Consider the following 26172-nt stretch of genomic DNA (forward strand, 5'->3'; position numbering starts at 1 on the left):
TCACTTGCTCAAGGGAAGTACTGGCCAGCAATTGTGTCCCTTTGTAACTTTATTATTTCCTAGAGTAAATTCTTCTTTTGATGCAGTATATGCTACTTGTTCACTTTGCATTAAGAAAGAGGAGAAAAACTAAGAAGGAGATTTAAGCCGCTCACCTTTCTGAGTTTCATAATTTGTATTCCCTTCTTCAAATGCAATGGTTCCTTCTCAAAGAATTCACTTTCAGGAATGCTTTGTTCCTCGTTAACACCTTCATTGTCATATTCAATTCCAAACCAGTATGAGCGCTGGAAAAACAAGTAAAGAGAATTATGGCTTTTTAAAATTTTATTTTGAATAATGCATATGTTTTGTAAGAGGAGTTTTAGTTACATATGATGTCAGCTAGCAAAAACGACTGGAAACAGAAACGTGAAACAGGACTCTCAGGCAATCTCCACGTACAGTTCTCGTGACACGATCCAGTCAAAAGTATTCCGCTACTTCAGCTGGACAAGTGAACTGCTGCTGTGACCTTCATCTCTAGCTGCTGGTACAGTTCAATGTCCAGCCAGTGCAGATAACATTTGTCAATTTGATACTTTTGACTTTTCTTTGTGACTCCTTCCTCGGAACCTCAATAATTTTCTTCAAAGCGCTTAGCAATACTTGAAATACGGTACGAGAGAAAAACTTTCCAGTGTCAGTACTGCGATCGTACTGTAGATAGGCTTCCACACTACATCATGTCCACAGCCGGCACGGACCTTACGAAGATCAGCTTCTGTTTAGTCAATAGTTCACTTGAAATTGTAGGGACACAGGAGTGGAACCAGAGCAGCATCCAGTGATGCCCCACTCACATCACCACTGACACCTGTGCAGCAGGTACAAGGTGGTTACCAGTGTGGCTGCCATTAGCAGGGCTCCCATGCCTCTAGTGTGGAATAGTGAGGTCATTTTCTATCACATTTTCAGATGGTGTACGGAAGGAGAGACTCTCTTGTGGTCATCAGTACAAGTTGTTATTACCTTAACTTTCAGTGTACAAGTTGCACTGACGGCTGACGAGACCCGTCATACCTTCAGCGTTTGTGCTCCCTCAGTACATTCGTCCCAGGTTTCTTTTTATTGCTCTGTTGATACTTACTTGCAGTCTGTCTTGGTTACAAACAGCCAAAAACTTTTTGAATCGGTTAACGCAGAACGGGGAATTGGTGATACTGAGGGTGCTACAGGATCATTAAATATGGTTGTAAATAGAAGTTTAAAGAAAAGTGGGGAGGTATTCCTGCATAGCAAGTGCAACAGGAAACAGATTTAAGATTGCCTGACTGGTCAATATGGGACATTCATCTCTGAGACTGAAAATGTTTGAGTATAAATGTGCAGAATATCAGACAAGTTTTGTGACAGGATTTAAGGGTTTCTGGCAAACAGAAAATCATATGTCATTCTTAACAGATATTCTTCTTCTGATGTAAAAGTAACTATGGGCAAACTCGTAGGGAGTGTATTGTACTATTACTTTCAACAATGTATACAAATGACCTGACGGATAGTGTCAGAAGTTTGTGAAGCAATTTCTGGATGACACTGTTGTGTACTGAGAAGTCACAATGTTGGACAGTTGTCACAAAATGTACAGGTCCTGCAGAAGATTGATGCTTGGTGCAAGCATTGACAGTTGATCCACAACACACACAAATGTAATGTATTGAGTATAAATACGCAGAAAGAACTGTTATTATATGATTACACAACTGCAACACGCAGCTGAAATCAGTTACATTTATTAAATATCTGAGCATATATGTATGCAGAATTTTACAGTTGAATGACCACATGAAACTAATTAACGGTTAGGCAGATACCGGGCAGATTCACTGGAAGAATCCTCAGGCAGTGTGATCGATCCACGAAGGAGGTCGCTTACAAAACTTTTGTTTGACCAATACTCAGATATTGCTAAACAGTCTGGAATCTGTATTGATAGGATTGATAGATGAAACAGACTCAAGGAAGAGCAGCACACTTCAAAACAGGTTAATGTAGTAAGAGCAAAGGTAGCACAAAGATTTTCACGTGACTCCAATGGTACACGATAAAAGAGAGGTATTGTCCACTTGGTTTACTATTAAAATTCCAGGAGGCATATGTTCTACTGAAATATTATTATTATTATCATCATACATTCAGTTAATATATCGTCACAAGTATATCTCGTGAAAAGACCACGACGGTAAGATTACAGACATTCGTGACTTGGAAGCTTGCCTACAATCTTTCTTCCTGCAGACCACTCATGACTGGAGCAGGAAATGGGGAAAGTGACAGTGGTACACAGAATGCAGACATAGATGAAATTACAAGCTATTCACTTTTATACAAACCATTTATGGTAGTTTCCAGTTTTCTTGTTTGCTGTGCATTCAGGTATGAATATTACTGAATCATCAGTTTAATATGTAGTGGTTGCAAAACATTAACACAATTTTTTACAGAAGAATGGAAATAGTGGTAGAGAGGATCAGTTTTTGTTCCTGAGAAATATAGAAACAGGTGAGGAAACTCTGGCACTAGGACTTATCTTAGATGACAGACTGAAGAAAGGCAAACCTACGTTTAACAGCATTTGTATACACAGAGTAGGTTTTTGGCAATTGTGACTGGAATATGCTCTTGGGAATTCTGCAGGTAGTAAGGATAAAATATAGAGAACAAAATGTTATCTATAGCTTGTACAGAAACAAGACTGCAGTTATGCATTGAAAGGCATAAAAGGGAAGCACTAGCTAAGAAATAAGTGAGCCAGGGTTGTAGCCAATCCACAATGTTATTCAACTGTTCACAGAGCAAGTAGTAAAGAAAACCTTAAGGAAATTTGAAGAGGAAATTAAAGTTCAAGGAGAAGAAATAAAAATTCAAAGTTATGTCAACTGTACTGCAATTCTTGTACTATACCACAGCACTCGGAATAGTAGTTGCAAGGAATAGATATTGTCTCGAAAAAATATTATATGATGAATATCAACAAGAGTAAAATGTGGGTAATGGAATGAAGCCAATTCCAGAGGACACTGAGTGAATTATTTAGGAAATGAGACACAAAAACTAGTAGATGAGGTCTGTTATTCGGAAAGCAAAATAACTGATGCTAGCAGAAGTAAAGACGATATAAAATGCTGAGTGGTGATAACAAGAAAAGTATTTCTGAAAATTAACGAAGAGATACTCAGACTTATTGTGGAATAAATAAATTTATGTCACAACTGGATAGCAAGGATTCATCAACTTGGTGGTGAGGGAAGAGTACAGGTAAATGCAACAGCTTTGAGAGGAAGTTTTTCAATGTGAAACTTCATAACAAGTAAATCTTCTTATGTAAGATTTTTTATCAACTAAATACTTAGGGATTACAATTAAAAATAACCTAAATTTGAACGAACACATAGATAATGTTGTGGGTAGAGCAAACCAAAGACTGCAGTTATGCAATGAAAGGCATAAAAGGGAAGCACTAGCTGGCAGAACACTTAGAAGGTGCAACAGATTTACTAAAGAGACTGTTTACACCACACTTGTCTGCCCTATCCTTGAGTATTTCTCTGTGGTGTGGGATCTGCATCACGTGGGACTGATGGATGACATCGAAAAAGTTCAAAGAAGGGCAGCTCATTTTGTATTATCATGAAATAGGGGAGATAGCGCCACAGGCATGATATGTGATTTGGTGGAGTGGCAATCATTAAAACAGAGGCATTTTTCATTGCGACCGGATCTTTGCATGAAATTTCAATCACCAGTTTTCTCCTCTGATTCTGAAAACATTCTGCTGGTGCCTGCCTACATAGGGAGAAATGATCATCATTATAAAATAAGAGAAATCAGGGCTCATACAGAAAAATTTAAGTGCTCGTTTCTCCCGTGTGCCATTCGAGAATGGAATGGTAGAGAGACAGCATGAAGGTGGTTCGCTGAACCCTCTGCCTGGCACTTAATTGTGAATAACAGAGTAGTCAAGTAGATGTAGATGTAGATGTTGTTCAAAATACCATGGGACAACTTAAATGAAACAGCTCATGTCTGTGATGTATATCGTATTTCTCAAAACATCCTGTGGGGATGCATGCTAGTCAATTGTTTATTTATGTTACCATTGCAGGGAGAAGTTTCCTTGTATGCCAAAGAGAATGTGCCGTTCTGTCACATACTTCAGGAGGTTTCTGAGAAAAATCAAACTGTGTACAGTTTAAGAACTTTCAGCATTGCAGCGCGTCAGCAATCGTAATTATCTAAATAAATTATGAATAATCCGCCTCGATTGTGAAAATTCCTGGTGTTTACCCGGGTTTCAATGTGGATAACCACCCCTTCTTCAGAACAAAATAAAAAACAGCTTGCCTAAATGGGCATAGTCAATTTCTAAAATGAACACCCACAACGGCAGGTCCCCATAAAATTTATTAACATTACACGGTACATCCGTACCAAGTCAATAACACTACTTAACTGTGTGTGCTGCCTCGCCCCAGCCAACGTGCGATGGGTCACAGTGCAGTGGAGAGCCTGTGACCCATCGCATGTTGGCTGGGGCGAGGCAGCACACACAGTTAAGTAGTGTTATTGACTTGGTACGGATGTACCGTGTAATGTTAATAAATTTTATGGGGACCTGCCGTTGTGGGTGTTCATTTTAGAAATTGACAATGCCCATTTAGGCAAGCTGTTTTTTATTTTGTTCTGAAGAAGGCATGGTTATCCACGTTGAAACCTGTGTACAGTTCTCTTCAATGGAAGAAGATTCATGTAACACCACACAGAAGTATCTCTAATATCTGTTGTCCTGTCATCTTCAGCTGTATGTAATCTTGTTGATAAAATTACTTTGAATCCATCTGATTTCAACTGAATAAAAAGAATTTTTATATGATAAAATCATTTTATTCAGCTGTAATTACAAAGATCCTAAGTGTAATTACCAACATAATATTACTTAATGGGACTTAATGGGACATTCTGCTGAAAAGAATGAGGTAGAAAACTGCATGCTTCATTTAATTAACTTTGGAATGTGATTATCTTAAAGGAACAGAAGGCACCAACAACACAACAAGAGATAATATTTTCATTTTTCTCTCATTAGTGGATAAGTGCAATGTGTCAGCGTTTCTGATTGACAATCATTCAAAGTGGTACTCATTCTAATGTTGGGTGGTATTACCACAACAATGAGAATCCACAGATGCAAGAAATTCAGAGTCATAAACACAGTTGCAGTAGACTTACTTATAAAATCCTTAAATGACCACCAGTGACACGTAGTGTGTACTGCATCTTTGATTATAAACAGAGTGCAATTTCACATTTTTATCACATTTTATAATAGTCACTTTCCATAAAGGCACATAAAATACAATACCTGCAATTATAGACAGTGACAACAACACAAAGCATCAGAAACTCCTGTGAAAGAAGGTGTGAATAGTATCAACACTTTCAGCAAAATTCATGGACATCTGAATTTAAAAAAATAATGGGAGGTATTGAGAAACATTATGTTACTACTATATTTAAGCATACAAACTCTGCAAGTAGGATACATAAATTTAAGAAAAAACTAGAAAAAATCTGCTAGGAAAGATTTCACCATATAAGAACCACAAATGTTCAGTAATCAGTTCATTGACATGAGAGCAAAAAGAGATTATTGAGATATGTTATGTTATATATACGTTAATGATACAAAACAATGGAAAAATCCACAATGGAATAATGACAATATTATGAAAAGGATAGATTGTTACCCACCTTATAGTGGAGATGTTGAGTCTTAGAAAGGCACAACAAATAGGATACCACACAAATGGTGTGACTAAGGTTCTCCATTATATGGCGTGCAGCAATCTATCCTTTCCATAACATTTTCACAGCCATGACATATTGTTTATTGTCAGTACTATGAACCAGGCTCATTGCTCAACATAAATTACTTAGCTTTCTACAAATCTATTTGAAAATGACAGGAAGCAGAGCTCGTGGAGACAACCAATGAAGAAATTTTTAAGATGTTGACATAATGAGATGTAGGCTGCAGCTCACCCTGAGTTACATGTCCCACCTATTCCTTGATGTCAGGAAAGGGATGATCATGTAAAAGGATAAGTAGCTAAGTAGTAGGTGGTAGCTTCCCACTGTTTGAGGTTGTTATAATTTGTAGGTAAAGTCTATGAAACAGGATGCATACAGAATGTCTACAAGGTGTGACAACACTCTAGCAGATCTACTTGCTGTGTGAATGTTTAATTATTGCGTGTCGACACTGCTTGAAGGTGTTTTGGATGTATCAGAGAAGAAAAGCCATAATTAGTTGTAAAAATGAGAAGGGACTGAAAAACAATTTCTTCATTCATTACTAAATTAAACTTTGATCAGTAGACATGAAAAGATATATTTAGATGTAATTATTTGGAAATTCGAGATCCCTTACAATATAGCATAATATTGTTCTAGATGATTTAAAATATAACAGTTTTGTGAGACAATGCTGAGGTATAATCTCATAGCTGCTGGACGTATTTAGAACTCTCTTACAGACTTTGCACCAACTGCACTAGAGAAAAGCCATGTACCATAACCAGTGGCCTCGATTTGCAAGTCCGCGACATCAGGAAATCATCAGAAGGCGGCCATAATTTAGAAGAATTACACTAAAACTTGCACAAGCTACCAAATAATGACAGCACATTAACACCATTATCAGCATTAATATTATACGTCACAAGGAGAAACAACGCAGTGTAAACTGCAGCTAATGGGTATCATTTGCGATTTAATACTACCTTTAAATGGTGGTATACTGCTAAACACATTATAATGTAATGGAATTATCTGCAGGATATTCCACTGGCAAAATCCAGTCATACTTTTAATGTAGTAAGCTGTGGTTAGCTTGACGTAGCAACACAGCAGGAAATGACCTGTCATCTAATTGAGGTACCATGTTCCCCTTATTCTGCCTCAGTTACACTATATCCATGATTGCTGTGCAAACAGTTTTTTCACATATGTGTACACCGTAATTACCCCACCAAGCCTCACCATTTCTAGGACCCAAGTTCCGTACAATACAATACAAAGCAACAGTTTGCAGGAATTCAAGTTAGTTCCACTGCTTCAATTGGTATACAGCAACAAGTTTCCTTTACCTGTAGAAGATAATTCTTAGCTTATAGTGATTACTGAAGTAAGGCTGAAGCTATGAAAAATCTCCAGTGGTGATTATTATTAAATAAAACAATGTATGAACGATTGAATATCACTGTCATAATTAATTTATATTTGATGATGATACAGTACATATATATGTTTTACATCAATGAAAGTTTTTAGATATGTGGCATTCCTTTCTACGCTGTGGTGATAAATGCACGAACCTGAAGTGTTTGTGAAGATAAAAAAATATCCCAACATCTTCTCCTAATTCACGTCCCCTCATCCTCACTGTGTGCTTCTCTCTGCCAGCGCTCCTCCTAGTCTTTTCGCCTTGCCCCTTCTCTGCTCCTCTCCTTTTCCCCTCCCCACTTCCACCATGTCCCCCTGATGCTGTGCCCGGCAGCCTCGTCCTGCCACCATCTGTTCCCTACACACTCCATGAGGCAGTGTCAACCTCTCTCCCCCTTCCCAACCATTCTCCGGACTGCCATTTCTGTTCGATGTGATGCAGCTGCATTCTGGCCAGTGCGGATGGAGATAGCAGTCGTGTGAAAACTCAGTGTGTAGTCTTTTCATTATTCCCGTCTGCAACTCAACCTGTCATTTATAAGGTGGAGTAGCAATCTGTCATTTTCATAATATTGTTTACATAACATAACAACTTTACATTTCACTGAAATGTAAATCCAGTTCTCTAAGAGGAAACCCTCTTACTCCATTTTGAAATATATTACGATCTACAGAAATGTATAATTTTGTAAATGTCACAAAAATTGCTGGATAGATCTTTTTTCCTGTTCAGGCCAGCCTCCACTGAAATATTGACACAAATACAGTAGAGATTGCTTGAATAATTACAAAGATATGGCAATCTGATAAATTCAATGTTTCTATTTCTATAACTGTATTTTGACATTAAATTAAATACCTGCATAAAAAAGTACCATGGTAAAGGTACCCCAAACTCTCCAGGAAAAACAGCCTCTACGTACAGTGCAATAAGCATATAAATGACAGCGTCCGCAATTAGCATCAGCATTATATGTCCTACAACGAGGTCATCATTCTGGTTAATGGGTCTCCAAAAATCTTCCCACTGTAAGCCTACACCTGAAAAAAAGTCCTACTTTTCAGAGGTGTAACTTTAGTTATATGAGGTGCATTCAAGTTCTAAGGCCTCCGATTTTTTTTCTAATTAACTACTCACCCGAAATCGATGAAAGTGGCATTACTTCTCGACGTAATCACCCTACAGATGTACACATTTTTCACAACACTGACGCCATGATTCCATGGCAGCGGCGAAGGCTTCTTTAGGAGTTTGTTTTGACCACTGGAAAATCGCTGAGGTAATAGCAGCACGGCTGGCGAATGTGCAGCCACGGAGAGTGTCTTTCATTGTTGTAAAAAGCCAAAAGTCACTAGGAGCCAGGTCAGGTGAGTAGGGAGCATGAGGAATCACTTCAAAGTTGTTATCATGAAGAAACTGTTGCGTAACGTTAGCTCGATGTGCGGGTGCGTTGTCTTGGTGAAACAGCACACGCGCAGCCCTTCCCAGACGTTTTTGTTGCAGTGCAGGAAGGAATTTGTTCTTCAAAACATTTTCGTACGATGCACCTGTTACCATAGTGTGCTTTGGAATGCAATGGGTAAGGATTATGTCCTCGCTGTCCCAGAACATGGACTCCATCATTTTTTCAGCACTGACGGTTACCCGAAATTTTTTTGGTGGCAGTGTATCTGTGTGCTTCCATTGAGCTGACTGGCACTTTGTTTCTCGATTGAAAAATGGCATCCACGTCTCATCCATTGTCACAACTGATGAAAAGAAAGTCCCATTCATGCTGTTGTTGCACGTCAACATTGCTTGGCAACGTGCCAAATGGGCAGCCATGTGGTCATACGTCAGCATACGTGGCACCCACCTGGATGACACTTTTGGCATTTTCAGGACGTCATGCAGGATTGTGTGCACAGAACCCACAGCAATGCCAACTCTGGAGACGATCTGTTCAACAGTCATTCGGTGATCCCCCAAAACAATGCTCTCCACTTTCTCGATCATGTCTTCAGACCGGCTTGTGCGAGCTCGAGGTTGTTTCAGTTTGTTCACACGATGTTCTGCCTTCATTAAACTGTCACACCCACGAACCCACTTTCAATACATCCATAACTCCATCACCGCATGTCTCCTTCAACTGTCGATGAATTTCAATTGGTTTCACACCACGCAAATTCAGAAAATGAATGATTGCATGCTGTTCAAGTAAGGAAAATGTCGCCATTTTAAGTTTTTAAAACAGTTCTCATTCTCGCCGCTGGCGGCAAAATTCCATCTGCCATACGGTGCTGCCATCTCTGGGACATATTGACAATGGACACGGCCTCATTTTAAAACAATGCACATGTTTCTATCTCTTTCTAGTCCGGAGTAAAAAAATCGGAGGCCTTAGAGCTTGAATGCACCTCGTGTAAATGTTTGAACACACATCATGTGAAAATAGAAGTACGTGACTTTGCTAAAGTTTATAAATGATTAGGTGTTATATATGAATGTTAATGATTTTATTGTAGTAATTATTTAATATGAAACTCTGGTGAGAGCTGACACAGCCTGCTCTTCCCATGGCACAGAATTTCACGTCATTGGATTAAATCTGTGCTTTGTCAACAGCCATCTAGCATGAGAAGTAGGCTGAGGCTATAAAAAATCTCCAGTGGAGATTATTATTAAATAAAACAATCCATTAATGATTGAGTATCAATGTTGTAATTAATTTATATTTGATGATGATACAGTACTTGCACTATGTGATCAATAGTATCTGGACAACTGGCTGAAAATGACTTACAAGTTCGTGGCACCCTCCATAGGTAATTCTGGAATTCAAAATGGTGTTGGCCCACCCTTAGCTTTGATGACAGCTTCCACTCTCACAGGCATATGTTCAATTAGATGCTGGAAGGTATCTTGAGGAATGGCAGCCCATTCTTCACTCAGTGCTGCACTGAGGAGTAGTGTCGATGTCGGTCAGTGAGGACTGGCATGAAGTTGGCATTCCAAAACATCCCAAATGGATGCTATAGGATTCAGGTCAGGACTCTGTGCAAGCTAGACCATTACAGGGATGTTATTGTCATATAACCCCTCCACCACGGGCCGTGCATTATAAACAGGTACTCGATCATTTTGAAAGATGCAATCGCCATCCCCGAATTGCTGTTCAGCAGTGGGATTCAAGAAGGTCCTTAAAACATCAATGGAGGTTTGTGCTGTGATAGTACCATGCAAAACAACAAAGGGTGCAAGCCCCCTCCATGAAAAACACGACTACACTATAACACCACTGCCTCCGAATTTTACTGTTGACACTACACATGTTCGCAGATGACATTCACCGGGCATTCCTTAGATCCAGTTAGTGAGTCAATCACAAAGATATGGAATGTGTCAAATTGTACAGGTTTCAATTTAAACTTACAATAAACACAAGGGCAATTCAATGCTAAATTGTGCATAGTTTAAATAAGACATACTATAAATACAGCAAAAGATACAATGTGGTAACAACCATTTAACAGAAAAAGGAGTTTCAAATAAAGCTTAGAAATAAGAGCACAAAGTTAAATCAGATATTAGGCCTACAAGAGTAAATACAGGTAGAGCCAATCTGTTGTTACAAAAAGTGTGATAATGCTCAAATGCTCAATAAAATCAACTGAACTAGTTCTAGACAAAATAAGTTTAGTGATGGTATACATTTTCTTTCAAATATTCATCCGCAGTATAAAAAGATACCACATCGATTTTAAAACAAAACTGATAACAATAAGTCATTATATGTTCTTGTTCCTATTATATCTAAAGAAGATGAACCCACAAAATAATAAATAACTAATAAAAATAAATAAGTCTTAATGAAGTATCAATACAAAGTCACAACATTTGAATTTTAAACGAAGGAGATAACCCCAAGACTAGCTATACATTCTTACCTGTTCCTTCAAACATAATGAAGAGCTGCATGCCAAATGACATGGCACTATTGTGGGCCAGGGATGAAAAAACTTTTGCAAAAAGACTTAAATCTGAATACTGCTGCTGCAGAAAGAGGAAAGGCACATATGCCAGAAACCACAACAATCCACCAACAGTAGCTGCTGTATTTGCTGAAATAGTCGATTGTTTATATTAGATGCATGTCATTTAATCACAGTTCACATTATCCATATCAATCAAATTATCTGAAAATGAGCATAATGTCTTACAATCTCTACATCACAACAACTCATGATGATGCTTAGAACTGTTTTATCAGGTATGATGCATGGAGGTCAGTTCATCTCCACAATATTGTCATGTTTTTAGTAAATCCTTGCATTTAGATAAGTTGATAATTTCTAGAAGGAATCACTATCATGATGTGTTTCAAATTTAATTTTGAAATTTCAATTTTTCTCTTTCATCTTTTATGTTCAAACAATGTTCATTGTGTTCTTCTTATCCCATCTTTAATGTTTATTATTTTCAATTAAGAACTTACCTTTCTGAAAGAATACTGAAACCATGAAGCAGAAGCACACACCAGCCATCACATACAGCAGAAAAAACAGGAAAAGTACAACTCCATTACTGTATGTGAATACAGATAACCCAGTTCCATACCAAGAAACTTTCAACAAAATCACAATCAGCGTGATTGTGATTAAAAGAAGGCTCAGAGTTTTTATAAACCATGCTGTCCAATGCAACCAAGATGGAATTCCCATTATTTTTAGTGTTTCCTGCAAAGAATCACCAGAGAATTACAAGAAAATTTTACAGCACAGTACTGTACCTCTCAAATAAACATTTTTCATGAATAATAAATACATGATCAAACATAACAAATTTATTTCACACAAACATAAATACAGGCTGCCATTAACTACTTGGCTATTGTAAAAATTCTTCCTTCCCACATGCCGTGCATGCTAAACCTAACCAGGTTGTGTTTGGGTAGTCACCTGGTGCTGGTTTACCTGTGCACCTGGCTGAGCCGGTGCTCATTACTTCCACAGCAATGGCTGTGATAACTTGCACTGTCACACCACAGAGAGAAAATAAGTACAAAGTGTAAAGTTCGATTACAGTAAGCACATTTGAGTAAATACCTGCAGCTGACATGAATAGTTACATCAAAACAGTCTTTGGACTGAAAATAATGTCACATTAAAATTTGTTTATTTTCAATCTTATCTGCACATTAATCACTCAACTGACAATGAAGCGGCCAAGTTATAATTTCTTTTATTATCACATTTCCTCACTGCACTAACTCAAGAAATTAAAAGCTCTGTTAGAAGTAAATTGGACAGATTTTCATCATCCATCACTCAATTAACAGTTCAGTTTCTAGACAACTAGACAGCTGGACTGTTGCTCTCCTATTTGACAGGGTACATATTGTTTCACAGTATGTGAGTGTTGTAGATTATTCTAGGGCATTTTCATGGCTCAAAGCATGCTACTTTTAAATATAAATGTGAGCAAAATATGCTAACCATTTGCTATACCATTCTAATGCATCCACACGCAGTGTGAGCCACAGTAGTACCGTATTTCTGTGAATCTAATGCGCATTTCTTTTACAGTATGCAGTATTCAAATTTGGGATGCGCATAAGACACAATGGTGCATTGCATTTGAAACGAACTTGAATCTGTCATTCACCACCAGCATAATTTGAATTTAGGTATTGTTCTTTGTGTCACAATGCATTAGTGTACTTCTCAACTTTGTTGCATTATTCTTGGCATGTTACTGTGTAGTGCATTTGAATTTTGTAGTCACAAAATGGAAGGCAAGCAGAGAATTCTTTATGCTGAACAAGAGGACGGGATAAGAGTTCAGTGTAGCTAAGAGTACCGTTCACTTACAGAAGAAAGAGAAATTTTCATTGTAGCAATTACCGCTACTTGAAAAAAAATTCACTGACCTCATAAAGGAAGACATCCATTCATAGAAACTCTGAGGTATGTCATCACACTTTGGAAAGAGAAGAATATTTTGATGGGCCAAATAGGCAATGGTGATGGAATGCCACTTTGGTTTGAATGCAAAGTAATTACACAACTGATGAGAAGGGGACAAAAGAAGTTACTACCAAAACATCAGGGTGTGAAAAACAGTGCATAAGTGCAATGCTGGCAACCACAGCAGATGACCACAAACTTCCCCTTTCTTAATCTTTGAGCGGAAAATGAGCCCCGAGACCTCTAAAAATGAAAAGTTGTTCCCTGATGATATCATTGTTCAAAATTGAGAGACGGGATGGATGACTAAAACTTTAATGTTCGACAGGCTCCAAAACACAGGGGATCTCCATTCTGGTGGGCTTTCCAAATTACCATCTATGCTTTGTCTTGCTGCGTTTCGTGGTCATCTCACTGACAATGCAAAAATGAATTACATTCTAGCCAGTGACTCGTGGAGGGTTGACTTCTGTGTCACTGTCCTGGATGTAAATAAACCTTTCAGAGCTCTCATTCAGCAACAGTGCAAAAAATGATTTTAAAAAACCAAACCATGAGCTGAGTCTGACAGGAAAAATTAAATGTACTGCACCACACATTATTTCACACTGGTTTTCGGCTGTCTGTAAAAGCGTTGAAGTACCAGTGATTGTAAAATCATTTGATAAATGCTGTATTTCAAATAATCTTGATAGAAGTGGAGATGGTGTTCTCTGGAACAACCCCAAGGGTGATGAGGAAAGAGGAAATGAATATGTTTCTGATGCAAAATCCCCAGAGGATACCAGTAATGGTGACATTAGTGAATAATGATAAGTAACGCCTGTAATTTATGGTATGTTTGTTCATATGTCACATAAGTAATCAAGTTATGCATTCTGTTTTATTAATGACTGTGTCACTTAATGATGGGTCACTTGGGTTGTTGTTTTGGTAGTTCATGTATAAACCCATTGTCGTGTAAAATAAATTTAGCATGCCAGTGATCTACCAGCAAATTCTTTCCTTTGAGATTTTAATTTTTAAAACTAGAGTGCATATTATATTTGATGGCACATTAGATCAACATAAATATAGTAATTAACTTCAATCAATTTCACTTAATCTTTAGTTACAGGAGGATATAAAAACTGTGGAACAGTCTGACCACACTTAGCTCCAGGTGACCCATATAGTGGCTTATCAATCAATTTTGTAAGTTTGGAATTACTTTTTATGCACCAGAAATAACTGCTAAGCTTTTTGAGGTTATCTATGTTAAGTATAACAAATCTTCTCTGAGTGCACTGGAATCACATTAATATGTTAATGAGAAACAAGCCCAATAATTTAATCCTAATCATTGTTTAAAGACAAAAGGGAAAGATGACGGAATCTAATTTGTACTATTGATTAACAAAAGCACACATACACAAATGCACATAAGCTGATACACTATCCTGGAAGGCTATATTGTCCTGGCATTGTAGTGCGTGTTTTTGCTAGCTTTCAGGATGGATATTGCCCAAAGGCTTAGTGACAATTTCAGTCTCGTTTCTACGGCTGGTTGGTTGATTTGGTGGTTGGGGGGTAGGGGGTGGAAGGGAGAGAGAAGGGGGGGGGGGGGGGGACAAACAGCAAAGTCGCATCCCATCAGATTAAGGATGGAAGGGAAAGGAAATCAGCCGTGACCTTTCAAAGGAACCTTCCCGGAATTTGCCTGAAGCAGTTACAGGGAAATCACGGAAAACCTAAACGAGGATGGCCAGACATGGGTTTGAACCATTGTCCTCCCAAATGCAAGTCCAGTGTGCTAACCAATGAACCACCTTGCTTGGTGGCACACTGCCACACCTCAACCACGTAGTGCATGGATGGGCAAATAGCAGTCCACAGGCCACATGAAGTCTGCTAAGGGTTTTGTGTGGCCTACCAACACAGTCAGTAAAATTTGCCTTGAACCGAAATTTCCTTCCCATGTGCAATCGAAGAGTTTCACTAGGGCACCCACGTCAGCACGCATTCACAGTGTATATACTATCCGCAGAAATCAAGTTGACACTCAGTGCTGTAGCAGATGGGGGTTACCCTAAAGGTATTTCCAATTCACTCTCCCTCCCATCGGCCACCGCACCAAATATTGGAAGTACATAACAGGATTTGCATGTACAGTACAATGCACAACACTTTTCCGGTCGTTCAGGTTTATTTTCATATTATCTGTGTAACAGTAAGTATATAAATGTTCAGCTTTAGTGAAGCCATACCATAAATACAGTGATGAATGTGATGTGTGTAATGAACAGGCAGTATAGGTGGACAAGGAAAAAACAATTTCCTAATTTCCCAGTTTTCCCTGTTAAGTGACAGTATACTTTCCATAGAACTGTAAAACTTATCAATCCTTTGAATGATTCCTGCAGCCACTTTTTAAAACAAAACCTAGTAAAAAAAGTCTTGGAAAGATCTTTGATGTGGAGCAGTATGTACACAGCATATTTTTGTAATTATGAGAGTATAAATTCAAAATGAAATAAGGCAAAACTCCAGGATTTGATGGGATACACCCAGACTTCTTCATCAGATGTGGAAACAGGCCTTGTAGATGGCTTGCAAGTTTCTTCACTAATATTATGCTATCAGGAAACATGCCAAAAGCCTTCAAAAAAACAAAAATCATAGCAATACTGAAGCCGGATATACCAGCAAACAATCGCCGTCCTGAGCTGCTCCTACAAGCTTTTGAAAAGAGTCATCCTCAACCAAATTGGTCCAAAGATCCACAAAGGTATTCCCATCGTACAGGATTCTGACCAAACAGAAGCTGCGCTCAGTTTAACTACACACATAGAAGCTGGATTCCAATGTCGCCTTAAAACATCAGTAGCTTTTATTGATCTTACAGCTGCCTATGATACAGTGTGGAGCCAAGGGCTCTTGTACATACTCGCCAGTGTCATACACTGCCAAACCACAATCAGGCTCATAAACAACATGCTATCTGAGAGATACTACCAAGTAGTCCTTGGCAACCAACTAAGCAGACAGAAGAAACTTGAAAATGATCTTCCTCAAAGCTCAGTTTTGGCAGCAATCCTGTTCAACTTGTATAGATCTGACCTCCCTGAAACAGAGTCAAGGGAGTTCATCTGTGCATACGATCTGGCCTTGGCCACCTGGAAAAGAACTCTTGAAGCTGATGAGGAGATCCTATCCGCAGATCTAAGCACAATAGATGAATACTTCAAAAAGTGGAGACTGATACCAAATTCAATGAAGACAGAATGGCCAATGCAAAATTGAATGTCACCTTTAACGGTCAGTGCCTTCACCACCAAGACTCTCCAGAATATCTAGTAGTGACTCTTGGTAGAACCCTCTCTAACAGGAAGCACATAGAAAACACCGCAGCAAAGCTGAGATCACGCAACAGCATCATACAGAAGCTGAGTGTTACCTCATGGGGGCGCAAGAGCTACAATACTGAGATGCAATGCCTTAGAGCTCGTCTATCCTGTTGCCAAATACTGTGCCCCAGTGTGGCTAAATAGCACACATGTGAGAAAAATTGATGTGGAGCTAAATGCAGCAATGAGGACAATAATGGGCTGCATCAGATCTACTCCTCTATACTGGTTACCACTTCTAAGCAACATTGCACGACCCGATTTTCAAAGGCAGAACGCCCTCCTCAAGGAATACCAAAAATTACTTAAGATCCCCGAGCTTCCAATGCACTCTGACGTTCCTGCACTCCGAATGAACCGATTAAAATCCAAGCAGCCATCTGTCCTACATGCAGCTACTTTCAGTATCAACAAAAAGTGGACAGAAATGTGGAACACTATTGCCCATAAGAAACATCAGACCCTCCAAAGACCTGCCACAAGACCAGCCGGTATGGAACTAATGCAACGTGCCTGCAAAACAATTAATCTACATCTACATTGATCCACACACACCATGTCATCTGTGCTGAAAACCTCTACCGATGGGGACTGTGGGAATGAACACCAGATGATCCATCACATTGTAACAAGCTGTAACAAAAGAGCCTACCATGGGCACTTGGAAGATTTCTTTGAAGTGACAGAGGCAGCCCTTGAATGGATCAACAAATTAAATATTAATTTATAGACGTATATTTTAAATTATAAATTATAAAATTAATATATTTTTGTAAAATTTTGTAAAACTATGTAATCCACATTGCTAGTCACTGTTCATATGTAATGCCTTGCACTAAATAAATGAATATAAATTCAAATTTCACCAGACACAGAATGTTAGTTTGCAAAGCTTTGAAATCAAGATTGTGATGCCCTTTAGTAACCCAATCATAGCTCACATCATGTGATCTCATCAGCTGTTGACAGCAGATATTCAGTGCATAGGACAAGTGAAGTAATCATCCAATAGCAACGTCACTGTTAGGTAGCACTAACACACAAATAGGAAAAGTTAATAGTTTAAATTTAAGCTTTCATGTATAATGTTGATCCTGAAGATTAATAAGCTACAAGAGAAGCTAAGCATTCACATGTAATACTGGTCTTTTTTGGTGAGTGTTACACTTTAAGATACATCACACAAATGTGCCAGTAAAATTTAAAATAATGACATAAATGTCTGATCATCTGGGCTCAAAATTCTTCTAAGTGACCAGTCTTCAAAGTGTTAAGTTTTAAACAAGAATTAAATGCTCTGTGATTTAAGAAATTCATAGCACATTCTCACACATAACATAATTCATCCTGCGTGAAATGAAATTTAATTTGAAAGTAACACTTTTGCAAAGCACAACTCGCAATATTTTCCTGAGAATTGTTAGAGATAGGTTCAGTTCAGCAGTTGGCAGGGAGTGCCAGAAAACAGAAATTATTGTGCTTGCGCAACTACAATGATGCAGGAATCCTGAATGTTTGTACATATAAAGCATTAGGAACTCCTACATTACATCATAAAAGAAACAGAACACCAGAGCATACTCCTACAGTATCAGAATTTCATAAACCATATTAAAATGTATAATTCAGCCAGAAGTGCACATTTGTATGTCCAGATTCACAGTGAAGTAGCCCTCAACCCGATATTAAGCTATGCATGGTGATTTTTGGGATGTAAACTTTCTTGGGGTACCAGTACTGTACTATCTCATGTTTGGTTCTATATTATGGCAAAATGCCACATGTGCCAGAAGACGAAAATGTGCACTTGATATTCGCTGAACAGTTGGAACAAGCCCATACTGCTTAGTCTCAAATAACTACTGCTTCAGCAGATTAATAAAATTCAAATTTCCGTAGCAAGCCAACAACATGGGAAAAAATAATCAGAAAACTGAAACTAGTAATATACTTCAGCTTTCTGTAATTATGTGAATGTGTTTTAATTCACTTGATAGTGCCCAGCCACAGAAATCCATTTTGTTTTCATTTGATATGGGAGCTGTACACAAAGAGGAAACAGCAAAATCTCTAAATGTAAACTTGGGTCATGTGGAGACTGCCCCCCTCCCAACTACAACTCAGACTGCTCTGCGCATGCATGAATCTGGCAGCTTGGGCATGACAGAAAAATTTTTCCAGTTACCATCTGGCTTCAAGTAGCCAGAAGAAGGAGAAGGTACTGCTTATATCCGACTGAACTGCACATGCACATGAGCCCGCTGGCAACTGCTCAAATGAACCTAATGTTAACAGTTGTGACGCCATGCTCATTGGAAGCAGTTTGTTGTGACAAAGTATTGCATAGTCTTTGTCCTAAGACCTTAGACATATTTTGCTGTTGACAGACGCTTCTGTGTGCACAGTGTTTTGTTGTTGTAAATGGCAATTTTCCTTTGCAACTGAAGTTTTATTTTGGTATTTTTTCTCTCGTTTATTTTTTATTGCTGACAGTATTATTCTGCAGTAGTGGGATACAATAATATTCTCAGTCAAAAACACAAATATTTAACAGAAAACTAAAACAATGAAAAATTCCCAGAATTCCAAAAAAATTCCCAAGTTTATCTCGGTTTTCACCTGGATGAAAAAATTGCCAGGTTTCTCCCAGATTTGCCAGTTGTCCTGGGTTGTATGCACCCCGAATGATGAATCATCTTCATCCAAAATACAAAGTTAACTAATGAATCCAAACATTTTAAAACTTGCGGTCCTCTGCTACACTTACCATATAGCTGAGATGCTGAGTCGCAGATAGGCATGATAAAAAGACTGTTCTAAATAAAGCTTTTGGGCTGTAAGGCCCTCTTCAAAAATAGATGACAGACACACACACACACACACACACACACACACACACACACACACACACACACATATGCAAACGCAACTCTCACATACATGATTGCAGTCTAAGACAACTGTTGCCACATTGCGAGCAGCAGCACCAATGCATGACGGAAGTGGCAACTGGGTGGAGGCAAGGAGGAGGCTGTGTGCAGGGAGGGGGAGGGGTAGTGGGAGAAGGGTGGTGGACAGTGCGGTGCTGCTAGGGAATGTGCAGGGAGGAGGTGGAGAGGGTTGAGGCAGCCATGTGCATTCAGGAGATTAGAACCAGGACAGGGGAGAGGTGGGGAGAGGGGGTAGCGAAAAAGGAGAGAGCTAAAAGACTAGGTGGGATGGTGGAATGAGGGTTGTACAGTGCTGGAATGGGAACAGGGAGGCTGGATGGGTGAGGACAATGACTAACTAAGGTAGAGGCCATGAGGGTTACAGGAATGTAGAATATATTACAGGAGAAGTTCTCACCTATGCACTTCAGAACAGCTGGTGCTGATGGGAAGGATCTATATGGCACAGGCGTGCACTCTGGACAGCGACAATTCTTCTTGCGATATATTGGCTAGAAACCTCACAGCCATCTTCAAGGCGAGTCTCCGACTCGCCTTGAAGATGGCTGGGAGGTTTCTAGCCGATATATCGCAAGAAGAATTGTTGCTGTCCCGAAAGATGATGGAACATTATGTCTGCCAGGAAAACTTCAAGAACCACGATAGATATCATGTTTGGCAGCATGCTCAGCAACCGGGTGGTCCACTTTTTTCTTGGCCACAGTTTGTCAGTGGCCATTCATGCAGACAGACAGCTTGTTGGTTCCCATGCCCACATAGAATCAGCACAGTGGTTGCAGCTTAGCTTGTAAATCACATGACTTGTTTCACAGATAGCCCTGCCTTTGATGGATAGGTGACATTTGTGATCAGACAGGAGTAGATGGTGGTGGGAGGATGTATGGGCTAGGTCTTGCATCTACATCTACACTCCTGGAAATTGAAATAAGAACACCGTGAATTCATTGTCCCAGGAAGGGGAAACTTTATTGACACATTCCTGGGGTCAGATACATCACATGATCACACTGACAGAACCACAGGCACATAGACACAGGCAACAGAGCATGCACAATGTCGGCACTAGTACAGTATATATCCACCTTTCGCAGCAATGCAGGCTGCTATTCTCCCATGGAGACAATCGTAGAGATGCTGGATGTAGTCCTGTGGAACGGCTTGCCATGCCATTTCCACCTGGCACCTCAGTTGGACCAGCGTTCGTGCTGGACGTGCAGACCGCGTGAGACGACGCTTCATCCAGTCCCAAACATGCTCAATGGGGGACAGATCCGAAGATCTTGCTGGCCAGGGTAGTTGACTTACACCTTCTAGAGCACGTTGGGTGGTACGGGATACGTGCGGATGTGCATTGTCCTGTTGGAACAGCAAGTTCCCTTGCCGGTCTAGGAATGGTAGAACGATGGGTTCGATGACGGTTTGGATGTACCGTGCACTATTCAGTGTCCCCTCGACGATCACCAGAGGTGTACGGCCAGTGTAGGAGATCGCACCCCACACCAGGATGCCGGGTGTTGGCCCTGTGTGCCTCGGTCGTATGCAGTCCTGATTGTGGCGCTCACCTGCACGGCGCCAAACACGCATACGACCATCATTGGCACCAAGGCAGAAGCGACTCTCATTGCTGAAGACGACACGTCTCCATTCGTTCCTCCATTCACGCCTGTCGTGACACCACTGGAGGCGGGCTGCACGATGTTGGGGCGTGAGCGGAAGACGGCCTAACAGTGTGCGGGACCGTAGCCCAGCTTCATGGAGATGGTTGCGAATGGTCCTCGCTGATACCCCAGGAGCAACAGTGTCCCTAATTTGCTGGGAAGTGGCGGTGCGGTCCCCTACGGCGCTGCGTAGGATCCTACGGTCTTGGCGTGCATTCGGGCGTCGCTGCGGTCCGGTCCCAGGTCGACGGGCATGTGCACCTTCCGCTGACCACTGGCGACAACATCGATGTACTGTGGAGACCTCACGCCTCACGTGTTGAGCAATTCGGTGGTATGTCCACCCGGCCTCCCGCATGCCCACTATACGCCCTCACTCAAAGTCCGTCAACTGCACATACGGTTCACGTCCACGCTGTCGCGGCATGCTACCAGTGTTAAAGTCTGCGATGGAGCTCCGTATGCCACGGCAAACTGGCTGACACTGACGGCGGCGGTGCACAAATGCTGCGCAGCTAGCGCCATTCGACGGCCAACACGGCGGTTCCTGGTGTGTCCGCTGTGCCGTGCGTGTGATCATTGCTTGTACAGCCCTCTCGCAGTGTCTGGAGCAAGTATGGTGGGTCTGACACACTGGTGTCAATGTGTTCTTTTTTCCATTTCCAGGAGTGTATTATAGGGTATGAGCCATGAGGTAAGGGGTTGGAAGCAGGGGTAGTATAGGGAAGGATGAGTACATTTGTGTAGGTTCGGTGGATGGCGGAATGCTGCTCCCAACCCCTTACCTCATGGTTCATACCTATGTAATAGACCTAGACGCAATACCTGTCCCTTATATACTCCCACCACCACCTACTCCAGTCTGATCACAAACATCACCTTTCCCATAAAAGGCAGGGCTACCTGTGAATCAAATCATGTGATGTACAAGCTAAGCTGCAACCACTGTGCTGATTCTATGTGGGCATGACAACCAACAAGCTGTCTGTCCGCATGAATTTCCACCGGCAAACTGTGGCCAAGAAACAAGTGGACCACTTGGTTGCTGAGCACACTGTCAAACACGACACCCTTCATTTCAATGACTGCTTTACAGCCTGTGCCATATGGGTCCTTCCCACCAACACCAACTTTTCTGAATTGTGCAGGTGGGAGCTTTTCCTGCAATATATCCTACGTTCCCTCCCCCCTCCCTGCCCCAGCCTCCCCCTTACCCCCACCTAGTCGCCACTCCCATCATGCACTGGTGCTGCTGCTTGGAGTGGGGCTACAGACTGCAGTCATTTGTGCATGAGTAGTATGTGTGTGTGTGTGTGTGTGTGTGTGTGTGTGTGTGTGTGTGTGTGTGTGTCTGTCTTCTACTTTTGACGAAGACCTTATGGGCTGAAAGCTTGATTTTGAACGGTCTTTTGTTGTGTCTATCTGCGATTCAGGATCTATGCTATATGGTGAATAGCAACTTTCCTTTCATAATATTTTCCCACTATTTGTTTTATTCGAACTTTGGACAAACACTAATAAACTTAAAAATATATTTTTATTTTGTTTCAAACAATGGAGAATCCAGGATGGAATGTAACAATACCAGAGAAGGAAAGTTGTTACTCACCATGTAGCAGAGATGCTGAGTCGTGATAGGTACAACAAAAAGATTCACACAATTATAGCATTTGGCCATTAAGGCCTTTGTCAGCAGTAGACACACATACACAAATGCACACACACGCACACACACACACACACACACACACACACACACACACACACACACACACACTCACATAAACGCAACTTGCACACAAGTCTGCATTTTCAGAGAGCTGGCAGTGTGGTTTCAGCTCTCTGAGACTACACACATGTGTGCAGGTTGTGTTTGTATGAGTGTGTGTGTGTGTGTGTGTGTGCGAGTGTGTATGTGTGTCTACTGCTGACAAAGACCTAAATGGCCGAAAGCTATAATTTTGTGAATCTTTTTGTTGTGCCTATCGCGACTCAGCATCTCTAGCATCTCTGCTATATGGTGAGTAGGAACTTCCCTTCTCTGCCCCTAACCCCCCACCCCCCCTCTCTGGGATTACCACAAGTTTCCCGAAGTGCAATTCCCTGAAAATATGTGAGTGGGTCGAAAACTTTTTAAGTTATAGAACCTAGCATGTTGTCCTCGGTAGTGAGTGTTTATCGCAGACAAAGCTATCATGAGGAGCGTCCCAGGGAAGCGAGATAAGACTGCTGTTGTTCTCTATATACATTAATGATTTGGGGGACAGGGTGACAGCAATCTGAGGTTGTTTGCTGATGATGCTATGGTGTACAGTAAGGCATCAAAGTTGGTGGACTGTAGGAGGATACAAAATAACTTTGACAAAATTTCTTCTCGGTGTGATGAATGGCCACTAACTCTCAGTGTAGAAAAATGTACGTTAATGCGGGTGCATAGAGGAGACAGACACACAATGTTCGGGTACAGCATTAGTATTGTCCTGCTTGACACAGTCGAGCATTTTAAGTACCTGGGGGTAACAACACAAAGCAATATGAAATGGAATGAGCATGTGAGGACTGTAGTAGGGGAGGCAAATGGTCGACTTCAGTTTATTGGCAAAATTTTGGGAAAGTGTGGTTCATCTGTAAAGGAGACCACGTGCAGGACACTGGTGTGACTCAGTCTTGAGTACTGTTCAAGTGTTTGGGATCTGTAATAAGTGTTGTGGAGGGTGCCTCTGGAGATCAAATGGAAGTTTGTGGAAGGAAGTCGATGTTATTTTCAAGTGACACAGTGGAGAAAATTTAGGAAACCAGCATCTGAAACTGACTGCCAAATGATTCTACTACTGTCAGTATACATTGTACATACCAAGTGGCGGTAGGTGAACACGCACATATAAGGAAAGGTTTTACATATGCAAGCTTTAGGAGCCAGTGGGTCCTTCTTCTGGCAGAAGGATTGAAGAGGAAGGAAGAGGGGTGAATGAAAAGAACTGGGCAGGTTTAGGAAAAGAAGTAGAGTTCAGAAAAGTCACCCAGAAACCCGGGTCAGGGGTGACTTTTCTGAACTCCTCCCATTTTCCTAAACCTCTCCAGTTTTTCTCCTTCACCTCTTCCTTCCTCTTCAACCCTTCTGCTGTAAGAAGTGCCATGGATCTGAAAGCTTGCATACATAAAACCTTTTTTTGATATGTGTGTTCTACCACTGCTTGGTAGGTAGATTTTTTATTTATCCAAAAAACTTATACAACCGTAATGTGAAATACCTTGCTTGTGAAAACTGACACATGAATGTTACACGAACAAAAATGTAAAACACAAGACATACAAAGAGATGGTAGAAACATTTCTAGATTGTCTTTCAATTATGGACCACAGTGTTATAAAAACTAAGCTACAAAATATGAGTTGATGTTTCAGAAAAAAATGTTCTTTTGTATGTGTATGTGTCTTTATAACAACTGAAGGTATTTTAAATCTGCCTTTGCAACTACATTACAAGAAACAACAGTGCCAAACTAGCGAATACCTAAAAGACATGCAAGCAGATGGTATTTCCTGAGGTGGGTGAAATCTGGGCATAACATTGCATAATTTACGTCCACAACTTTTGTAACAAACTTTATTAGATGCAGAAATCAAGCCAGATTGTAAAAATGTTTCATTAGATACCACTGCTGATATGTTATTTCAATAAAACAAATACATTTGGTGACAAAAATATGCATTTTCTTGTAGTTCCAAAGATGGATTTAAAATAATTTCATAAATAACTTCAGAAAGATGTAGGCTTCTTGAAACATGTGAGCACCAATAAAATTTTGATTGTAGTATGTTCATTATTGTAGGCTATTACCTGTTGTGCTGTGTCCATTTCTTTCGAGAACAATATGAGTAGATAATGCACAAACTGCCAGAGACTTCCACAATTTAGTTCTCGATGTCATCCGTACTTTCTCTCAAGTATATAAACTACTTTCAAAGTGTGAAAATGTACTACAATAAATAAAACGCCTATAAAACACTAAATATACAGTGCATTTGCGGTAAGACACAGTCGCATTCGGGATGACGATGGTTCAAACTCACATCTGCCATCCTGATTCAGGTTTTCTGTGATTTCCCTAAACTGTTCCATGCAAATGCCACAATGGTTCCTTCAAAAGAGCACAGCTGAATTCCTACTTCATCCTTCGCTAATCCGACGGGACCGATGACCTCGCTGTTTGGTCCCCTCCCCCGTATCGACCGATCAACCGACCACCAACACAGTTGTAACTCCTGAAATCAGTTTCCCTTGGCGTCAAGGCTGTCCTCAGAGCGTGACAGTCCTGGGTCCAAGGACAAATCCTAAAAATCCACTGATCGACACCACACACAAATGGACCCAGACTGTGGGCAGATTGCAGAGACCAGATCCAATGGGCCCATTCATCAGCAAACTCACGACTAAAATCCAGAAAGAACTTCCTCAGATCTACAGAGGCTCTATCCGGGGCACCAAAGTAATGCCGAATTGAACTATGGCGTGCAAGGCTTACCAGTACTGTGGGATGGATTACACCAAGCGATAGACTACCACCCGGCTACACAGAGAATTGGAATACGTGGAGATCCCTCAACAGACTACACTCGGGTCTCATGAAATGTAAGAGCAATTTGACTAAATGGGGTTTCCTAGAGGAGCTGCCACTCTGTAAGTGTGGAGCAATGCAGACGACCCTCCACCTGCTCCGGTGTACCTAATGTCCAGCAACATGCACAACAGAAGACCTGCTACATGCAACGCCAAATGCAATAGTGGTCGCTAACTTCTGTGCAGCAAAAAATAAATAATTGTCTTGTAAATATATATACACACAACATGTGAATACTGTACGTTATTTTATACATTATATATATGAAGACAGTAACTGTTCTCGAAAGAACAGATACTGTAGATGACCGTGCAGCTTTTCCCTGGAATAAATGATGACTAACTGA

At 40.5% G+C, this 26172-nt stretch overlaps 1 protein-coding gene across 2 annotated transcripts in view; it reads right to left on the minus strand.

The window, feature by feature from the left end:
* Positions 1 to 26172, minus strand: part of LOC126336278 (phospholipid-transporting ATPase ABCA3) — a 639220-nt gene that overhangs the window by 415897 nt on the left and 197151 nt on the right. For both annotated transcript variants that reach the window (XM_049999794.1, XM_049999793.1), the window contains exons 7-10: positions 11739 to 11979; positions 11191 to 11364; positions 8123 to 8304; positions 156 to 287 (exon numbers count right to left, since the gene is read on the minus strand). In XM_049999794.1, coding sequence (XP_049855751.1) covers positions 156 to 287; positions 8123 to 8304; positions 11191 to 11364; positions 11739 to 11979 — 729 coding nt within the window. The remainder of the gene's footprint in view (positions 1 to 155; positions 288 to 8122; positions 8305 to 11190; positions 11365 to 11738; positions 11980 to 26172) is intronic.

This window comes from Schistocerca gregaria, chromosome 2 (assembly GCF_023897955.1).
Source record: "Schistocerca gregaria isolate iqSchGreg1 chromosome 2, iqSchGreg1.2, whole genome shotgun sequence".
Classification (NCBI taxonomy): Eukaryota; Metazoa; Arthropoda; class Insecta; order Orthoptera; family Acrididae; genus Schistocerca; species Schistocerca gregaria.